This window comes from Barbatula barbatula (assembly GCF_947034865.1).
Source record: "Barbatula barbatula genome assembly, chromosome: 7".
NCBI lineage: Eukaryota > Metazoa > Chordata > Actinopteri > Cypriniformes > Nemacheilidae > Barbatula > Barbatula barbatula.
The window spans coordinates 5,338,846-5,348,598 of NC_136770.1; the positions used below are offsets into that span (position 1 = coordinate 5,338,846).

The 9,753-nt window shown below is 37.9% G+C and overlaps 2 protein-coding genes across 2 annotated transcripts; both read left to right on the forward strand.

Annotated features, from left to right (window-relative positions):
- Positions 1–2,607: 2,607 nt before the first annotated feature.
- Positions 2,608–5,103, forward strand: LOC306896251 (E3 ubiquitin-protein ligase RBBP6-like; the record flags this gene model as incomplete). The annotated part of the gene is made up of 10 exons (XM_079460054.1): positions 2,608–2,767; positions 3,148–3,247; positions 3,331–3,367; positions 3,716–3,760; positions 3,838–3,926; positions 4,002–4,098; positions 4,183–4,322; positions 4,410–4,585; positions 4,663–4,766; positions 4,852–5,103. 10 exons carry the CDS (start codon positions 2,608–2,610, stop codon positions 5,101–5,103), a joined length of 1,200 nt encoding a protein of 399 aa, XP_079316180.1.
- A 2,154-nt stretch (positions 5,104–7,257) lies between these two features.
- Positions 7,258–9,753, forward strand: LOC306896252 (E3 ubiquitin-protein ligase RBBP6-like; the record flags this gene model as incomplete). Its single annotated transcript, XM_079460055.1, has 10 exons — positions 7,258–7,417; positions 7,798–7,897; positions 7,981–8,017; positions 8,366–8,410; positions 8,488–8,576; positions 8,652–8,748; positions 8,833–8,972; positions 9,060–9,235; positions 9,313–9,416; positions 9,502–9,753. The coding sequence occupies 10 exons, from the start codon at positions 7,258–7,260 to the stop codon at positions 9,751–9,753; spliced, it is 1,200 nt and encodes a 399-aa protein (XP_079316181.1).

Below are 9,753 nucleotides of genomic sequence, written 5' to 3' on the forward strand. Positions count from 1 at the left end.
TGTTGCTTCTAATATGTTTAATTGAACCAATTAAATTAATGGATTGACATTTTCTGCATATCTTGTGGATGACAAACAATGTTAAGATTGCATGTCATGGAAATAATGTCCAACTTTTCAGGGTGTCATAAAGATGTTCAAAGAGGTCAAAGCAACACCTTTCAACATCATTCATGTAGCCTAATTTATAGCATGTTATATTATACCTATGCGTTTTATGAATACAGATCTGAGGCATTGAACAATATGAAAACTATGTAAACTGCAAAGGCGTATAAAGCATTTCTTTGTAAATGAACAGAATGAGAATCTGGCTGAGGCAACTGCATCAGAGGAGTACAAAATAAAAGCTGTCATGTTCCAGTCCAGCCGCTGTTACAGAATGATGATGAAGACAATGGCTCCGCACCGCTACAGAAGAAAACCAAGCAGGCTGCTTTGTGAAGAACATCCAGAGCGCTTCATCATCATTATGTATATATTATGTAAATATTATGTAAATAGTTAGATAGCAGAGACTTAATAAAGAGTAATATAGTTTGTTAATAGAGTTAATAAAGTTTTAGGAGTGTTTTTGAAAACTTTGACATAGTAGCAATCCTTTCTTTTATACACACACACACACACACACACACTCACGCACAAAAAAACACACGCAATACTAATCCACTCGAGCCCGAACAAAAACATTCATCATTATTTCTTACCTGTAACTACAATTTGAAGGACAGTGTCACCTATCACAGGTAACTATAACAATAACAAAATCATTTACTTTAAGCAGCTCTGTCACTAACATAAAGCACACAAAATATAACAGGAACTTATATCATATATAATATATTTATTTATTTATCATTTATTATTTTGAAATTATTCATACATTGAAATATGGTATTAGCATCTTATACAATCCAGGTACACCCCGCATTACTTTTAATTATAGTTGCTACTCAGCAAATTGGCTATTTATGTAGGTAGACACAGAAACAGAACATGTAAAGTGTGAACTTATAAAGAATAATCACTGGATCATATCCATAAACAATTCAAACAGATTTCATGGTGTTTTATGAATATACATGTTTTTTAAGAGCAGGTTTAAAAAGAGTCTCTGTGTCACAATATCTATTTCCTCCTGACAGATTCTGCAAAGTGAAAAATAAAACTAACCCCTAAGTGATGGCCTGGTGTCTGAAAAGGTCACAGAAAAGGCTTTTTTCAATTGTTCTATACACTTTTTAAAAGAAGGTGCAACTTTTGAATGGTTCATAAGCCACATCAATTGACTAGAAAGCTCTTCTATTTGTAATCATTCCTGTTTCCTCGAAGTTACAATTTTAAAATTTTGCTTATTGGATCAAATGATGTGTATTAAATGCTGAGAAAATATCCAGGATGCTTTTTAAAAAGATTAAATGTGATATAAATAAAAAAATATATATATATTTTTAACTTAAAATACGTTGTTTGTAGTAAAACTTGTTAATATTTGTGTTAAGAGGGAGGTAGACACACTTGATATGATGGTGTTTGGTTTTCTCCAGGAGATTTGTTCCGACAGCAGAGACAAATGGCAGATGGTTTTTCTGGTATGGGTCTGGAGTCGAGGCAGGACGTTCATGGTTGTTTGTTAGAGGGCTGTGTTTCACATTCAGTTAATTTGCCTTTAAACGTTTCTATCAAGAAGTCTTAATATTGTTTGTAGTACTTGCTGAATGTTCATATACTGTGAGATCTTTTTGTTTTGTAATTTAAAAATAGCTGCGGTTTTGGCTGCTTCTTGTTTTTCTATTGATTACGAGTCTCGTTCTCACTCCTGTTATAAATGCAAAAGCTCGAAGACATTTGTGTATTTTGTCAAAATAATTCATGTGCGTTAGTAAAGAATGTGAGCCGACACGCTTCTTATCATACTGTGTTTTTCCCGATGTGAACTCCGTTTGCGTGCGCGCGCATTTGTCAGGCACTTTTAGAACGCAGTTAAATTGATCAATGCTCGTGCCCGGTGTGAGGTGAAATAAAAAACACAACATTTTGATGGATCTTTAGAGAATGAATTATACCAATGTTGGGTATGTTACCTCAAAATGTCATACGGATTACATCACTCACATAAAAAGTAGGCCTACCCACTTTATAAAAATCGCATTAACCTTGTTCACATTGACCATATAAATAATTATGAAAGAGTCTATTAGGATTCATCTAAAATAATCATTACCTGTAACAATCTATAGCCAAAGCTACTTAATCAAAGACACCAAACACTGATAACTCACTTCAATAAAACTTTATTTTTTAGTTTAGTTGCGCCATGTTGCTTAGACATTTGCGTCATCAGGAGCCCTTCAATTGATGCGCTTGATCGGTTTCCATAGTAACAAGCAAAGTTTTGTTTATTGTTGCTGATCGCTGTTCCTGAGAGCACATTTCTACATCCTCGTTGTTGTCTCATTTTTGACTTTTCAACTTCATATTTGTGTTGATTATATATATTATATTTGTGGTTAATTACTTGCTAGTCATTTCTGTTGATTTCTTCTGCATTTCTGCCATTTATTGCATTCATTGATCTGTTGTTATTGTTGCAGGGCCCGAGTCAACATGCCGTGTGTTCATTACAAGTTTTTCAGTAAACTTACACACGACACGGTGGTCTTTGATGGTCTTCACATCACTCTCGGAGATTTGAAACATCAAATCATGAGAAGAGAGAAACTGAAGCGCTGCGATTTGAGCATCACAAACCACCAAACCGACGAAGGTAAGTTCTGCTATTTTACATGTAAACATTGACTTATTTGCGCTCTTTAAACTGGCTCAGTGATTTTTTAAGGTATTAAATGTGATTATGAACATTTGAGAAACCGCGTCACTGGCTTTATCTTTTTATTACTGTTTTGATATTTTAAAGGGACATTAAGAAAAACAAGCAAAAAGATATGACACACGTGTTTAATAAGCATTTGCTAATTGTATTCATTAAAATAACGTTGCTGAATGATTTTGGACACTCATATGCAATGTTGTAAGGAACTAATGCTTTAACCTGTTATATTGAATTGTACTATGGTTGGAATACAATCCGCTGCTATTGCTTTGGTTGGTGTAGACAGACTGTAAAAAAGTTTGTGTTTCCCACAGAATACACTGATGATGCGGACGTCATCCCAAGCAACACCATGGTCAACGTCAGACGAATCCCTGGAACTGGGGTTAAATCCACATATAACAGACATGCCAAGTAAGTCACTTGATGATGTTAAGAATATGAATCTTTTAGTGAATATCAATTAGTCATTGAGTTTTTGTTCTTTTGTTTTGCAGTAACTGGTCTGAAGCATCAAGTGGATCTTCAAAAGCAGTATGTAAACAAAAGTGTTGACTCGGTTGTTTACATTGTACTGTATGATCTCTTTAAGCTGGTCAGAGTTGACCGTGAAGAAGCCTAGGACACTAGGCCCACGTGTAATTTTACTATAAAATTCAGTAAGTTCAAATTCTTTCTTTAAGTAAAACATCACCTCACCTTATAAGTTTCACATACATTTTCTGTAATGAAATGTGTGTACCTTGCTGCGGTTTAACTATTTTGCTTCAACATACCAGTTGGTGGGTTTCCGTTTGCATTGTTGTAAGTGTGTTTAGTTTGTCTCTCTGGGTGTGATGGGGCTTTGCCTCATAATAGTAAAACTCTTTGTTCTTCTTTCAGCAGCAAGTGAACGGTTCATCACAGTCGCTGGAGCAGCTTTTCAAGGTACTGAAAACCACTGAACAATATGAAAACTATGTAAACTGCAAAGGAGTATAAAGCATTTCTTTGTAAATGAACAGACTGAGAATCTGGCTGAGGCAAATGGATCAGAGGAGGACAAAATAAAAGCTGTCATGTTCCAGTCCAGCCGCTGTTACTATTCTGTGAAGTGAGTATAATAACACCTTCACATCATAAACAGAATATTCAAGTGGTCTCTATCATGATTCTCATCACCTACCAGTGAAGCACTCAAGCTGGTTGGAGGCCTTCCGCCAAACTATGTGTGCCGTAACTGTGGCATCCCTGGGCATCACATCAGAAACTGCCCAAAGACACGGGTAACACATAACTCAACTGTGTACAGATTTGTGCACGCGTTACACCATGAATGTAAGTGCAACCTGTTGCTTGTGCCTTCACAGGATCCAACGTTTGCTGGGGGTAAGCGCATGCGGAGAAGCGCAGGAATTCCTGTCAGCTTCCTGATGGAGGTGGATGACCCCAACATGAAGGGAGTGATGCTGAGCAGCAGCGGAAAGCATGTCATTCCCATCATTAATGCGTGAGTTTACAACTGTCATCTGTGTAGACACCTCACAATGAACACACATTTGCATTTGGTTGACAATTGTGTGCTTTGTCTGTTTAGTGAGGCTTATGCATCTCAGAAGAGAGACAACCCACCTTTCTCAGCCCAGAGCGAGTCCTCCTCATCGACCTCACATGAAGATCCAGTGCCTGATGCTTTTCTGTGTCAGATCTGTAAAGAGCTCATCTCTGATGCTGTGATGACTCCCTGTTGCAGCAACAGCTACTGCGACGACTGTGAGTTTCTGCACAAACAAATGTTACTCTGAAAGTTTGTTTGACCTTTGAGAACATAAGTGACTGTTTGGTCGCAGGTATCCGAACGTGTCTGCTGGATTCGGATGAACATGTTTGTCCTGCCTGCAAACAGTCTTGTGTGTCTCCTGATGCTTTGAGTATCAACGTGTTCTTACGCCAGGTAAGATTGTGAACATCACGTTTGTTCTCGAGCATCAAAAGCTCTGTCTTCTTACAAACCGGTTTTCTGCTTCTCCCTCACACAGGAAGTGAACCGTTTTAAGAACAGAGCCGAGGGGTCTGTCTTCTCACACCATCAAAATCCTCTTCACTCTCAGTCGTGTTCCTCCACAAGCCCGAACCTCAGACATCGATCCAGCAGCTCGTTCGCTTCTGGTCCTCATAGCTCTCGCTCCACTTTACCCTCTGGTAAGAGGCGACGGGACTTGAGCGAGAAGGATGATGAAGATAATGGCTCCGCACCGCTACAGAAGAAAACCAAGCAGGCTGCTTTGTGAAGAACATCCAGAGCGCTTCATCATCATTATGTATATATTATGTAAATATTATGTAAATAGTTAGATAGCACAGACTTAATAAAGAGTAATATAGTTTGTTAATAGAGTTAATAAAGTTTTAAGAGTGTTTTTGAAACCTTTGACATAGTAGCAATCCTTTCTTTTATACACACACACACACACACACACACTCACGCACAAAAAAACACACGCAATACTAATCCACTCGAGCCCGAACAAAAACATTCATCATTATTTCTTACCTGTAACTACAATTTGAAGGACAGTGTCACCTATCACAGGTAACTATAACAATAACAAAATCATTTACTTTAAGCAGCTCTGTCACTAACATAAAGCACACAAAATATAACAAGAACTTATATCATATATAATATATTTATTTTTTATCATTTATTATTTTGAAATTATTCATACATTGAAATATGGTATTAGCATCTTATACAATCCAGGTACACCCCGCATTACTTTTAATTATAGTTGCTACTCAGCAAATTGGCTATTTATGTAGGTAGACACAGAAACAGAACATGTAAAGTGTGAACTTATAAAGAATAATCACTGGATCATATCCATAAACAATTCAAACAGATTTCATGGTGTTTTATGAATATACATGTTTTTTAAGAGCAGGTTTAAAAAGAGTCTCTGTGTCACAATATCTATTTCCTCCTGACAGATTCTGCAAAGTGAAAAATAAAACTAACCCCTAAGTGATGGCCTGGTGTCTGAAAAGGTCACAGAAAAGGCTTTTTTCAATTGTTCTATACACTTTTTAAAAGAAGGTGCAACTTTTGAATGGTTCATAAGCCACATCAATTGACTGGAAAGCTCTTCTTTTTGTAATCCTTCCTGTTTCCTCGAAGTTACAATTTTAAAATTTTGCTTATTGGATCAAATGATGTGTATTAAATGCTGAGAAAATATCCAGGATGCTTTTTAAAAAGATTAAATGTGATATAAATAAAAAAATATATATATTTTTAACTTAAAATAAGTTGTTTGTAGTTAAACTTGTTAATATTTGTGTTAAGAGGGAGGTAGACACACTTGATATGATGGTGTTTGGTTTTCTCCAGGAGATTTGTTCCGACAGCAGAGACAAATGGCAGATGGTTTTTCTGGTATGGGTCTGGAGTCGAGGCAGGACGTTCATGGTTGTTTGTTAGAGGGCTGTGTTTCACATTCAGTTAATTTGCCTTTAAACGTTTCTATCAAGAAGTCTTAATATTGTTTGTAGTACTTGCTGAATGTTCATATACTGTGAGATCTTTTTGTTTTGTAATTTAAAAATAGCTGCGGTTTTGGCTGCTTCTTGTTTTTCTATTGAATACGAGTCTCGTTCTGACTCCTGTTATAAATGCAAAAGCTCGAAGACATTCGTGTATTTTGTCAAAATAATTCATGTGCATTAGTAAAGAATGTGAGCCGACACGTTTCTTATCATACTGTGTTTTTCCCGATGTGAACTCCGTTTGCGTGCGCGCGCATTTGTCAGGCACTTTTAGAACGCAGTTAAATTGATCAATGCTCGTGCCCGGTGTGAGGTGAAATAAAAAACACAACATTTTGATGGATCTTTAGAGAATGAATTATACCAATGTTGGGTATGTTACCTCAAAATGTCATACGGATTACATCACTCACATAAAAAGTACCCACTTTATAAAAATCGCATTAACCTTGTTCACATTGACCATATAAATGATTATGAAAGAGTCTATTAGGATTCATCTAAAATAATCATTACCTGTAACAATCTGTAGCCAAAGCTACTTAATCAAAGACACCAAACACTGATAACTCACTTCAATAAAACTTTATTTTTTAGTTTAGTTGCGCCATGTTGCTTAGACATTTGCGTCATCAGGAGCCCTTCAATTGATGCGCTTGATCGGTTTCCATAGTAACAAGCAAAGTTTTGTTTATTGTTGCTGATCGCTGTTCCTGAGAGCACATTTCTACATCCTCGTTGTTGTCTCATTTTTGACTTTTCAACTTCATATTTGTGTTGATTATATATATTATATTTGTGGTTAATTACTTGCTAGTCATTTCTGTTGATTTCTTCTGCATTTCTGCCATTTATTGCATTCATTGATCTGTTGTTATTGTTGCAGGGCCCGAGTCAACATGCCGTGTGTTCATTACAAGTTTTTCAGTAAACTTACACACGACACGGTGGTCTTTGATGGTCTTCACATCACTCTCGGAGATTTGAAACATCAAATCATGAGAAGAGAGAAACTGAAGCGCTGCGATCTGAGCATCACAAACCACCAAACCGACGAAGGTAAGTTCTGCTATTTTACATGTAAACATTGACTTATTTGCGCTCTTTAAACTGGCTCAGTGATTTTTTAAGGTATTAAATGTGATTATGAACATTTGAGAAACCGCGTCACTGGCTTTATCTTTTTATTACTGTTTTGATATTTTAAAGGGACATTAAGAAAAACAAGCAAAAAGATATGACACACGTGTTTAATAAGCATTTGCTAATTGTATTCATTAAAATAACGTTGCTGAATGCTTTTGGACACTCATATGCAATGTTGTAAGGAACTAATGCTTTAACCTGTTATATTGAATTGTACTGTGGTTGGAATACAATCCGCTGCTATTGCTTTGGTTGGTGTAGACAGACTGTAAAAAGGTTTGTGTTTCCCACAGAATACACTGATGATGCGGACGTCATCCCAAGCAACACCATGGTCAACGTCAGACGAATCCCTGGAACTGGGGTTAAATCCACATATAACAGACATGCCAAGTAAGTCACTTGATGATGTTAAGAATATGAATCTTTTAGTGAATATCAATTAGTCATTGAGTTTTTGTTCTTTTGTTTTGCAGTAACTGGTCTGAAGCATCAAGTGGATCATCAAAAGCAGTATGTAAACAAAAGTGTTGACTCGGTTGTTTACATTGTACTATATGATCTCCTTAAGCTGGTCAGAGTTGACCGTGAAGAAGCCTAGGACACTAGGCCCACGTGTAATTTTACTATAAAATTCAGTAAGTTCAAATTCTTTCTTTAAGTAAAACATCACCTCACCTTATAAGTTTCACATACATTTTCTGTAATGAAATGTGTGTACCTTGCTGCGGTTTAACTATTTTGCTTCAACATACCAGTTGGTGGGTTTCCGTTTGCATTGTTGTAAATGTGTTTAGTTTGTCTCTCTGGGTGTGATGGGGCTTTGCCTGGTCATAGTAAAACTCTTTGTTCTTCTTTCAGCAGCAAGTGAACGGTTCATCACAGTCGCTGGAGCAGCTTTTCAAGGTACTGAAAACCACTGAACAATATGAAAACTATGTAAACTGCAAAGGAGTATAAAGCATTTCTTTGTAAATGAACAGACTGAGAATCTGGCTGAGGCAAATGGATCAGAGGAGGACAAAATAAAAGCTGTCATGTTCCAGTCCAGCCGCTGTTACTATTCTGTGAAGTGAGTATAATAACACCTTCACATCATAAACAGAATATTCAAGTGGTCTCTATCATGATTCTCATCACCTACCAGTGAAGCACTCAAGCTAGTTGGAGGCCTTCCGCCAAACTATGTGTGCCGTAACTGTGGCATCCCTGGGCATCACATCAGAAACTGCCCAAAGACACGGGTAACACATAACTCAACTGTGTACAGATTTGTGCACGCGTTACACCATGAATGTAAATGCAACCTGTTGCTTGTGCCTTCACAGGATCCAACGTTTGCTGGGGGTAAGCGCATGCGGAGAAGCGCAGGAATTCCTGTCAGCTTCCTAATGGAGGTGGATGACCCCAACATGAAGGGAGTGATGCTGAGCAGCAGCGGAAAGCATGTCATTCCCATCATTAATGCGTGAGTTTACAACTGTCATCTGTGTAGACACCTCACAATGAACACACATTTGCATTTGGTTGACAATTGTGTGCTTGTTCTGTTTAGTGAGGCTTATGCATCTCAGAAGAGAGACAACCCACCTTTCTCAGCCCAGAGCGAGTCCTCCTCATCGACCTCACATGAAGATCCAGTGCCTGATGCTTTTCTGTGTCAGATCTGTAAAGAGCTCATCTCTGATGCTGTGATGACTCCCTGTTGCAGCAACAGCTACTGCGACGACTGTGAGTTTCTGCACAAACAAATGTTACTCTGAAAGTTTGTTTGACCTTTGAGAACATAAGTGACTGTTTGGTCGCAGGTATCCGAACGTGTCTGCTGGATTCGGATGAACATGTTTGTCCTGCCTGCAAACAGTCTTGTGTGTCTCCTGATGCTTTGAGTATCAACGTGTTCTTACGCCAGGTAAGATTGTGAACATCACGTTTGTTCTCGAGCATCAAAAGCTCTGTCTTCTTACAAACCGGTTTTCTGCTTCTCCCTCACACAGGAAGTGAACCGTTTTAAGAACAGAGCCGAGGGGTCTGTCTTCTCACACCATCAAAATCCTCTTCACTCTCAGTCGTGTTCCTCCACAAGCCCGAACCTCAGACATCGATCCAGCAGCTCGTTCGCTTCTGGTCCTCATAGCTCTCGCTCCACTTTACCCTCTGGTAAGAGGCGACGGGACTTGAGCGAGAAGGATGATGAAGATAATGGCTCCGCACCGCTACAGAAGAAAACCAAGCAGGCTGCTTTGTAA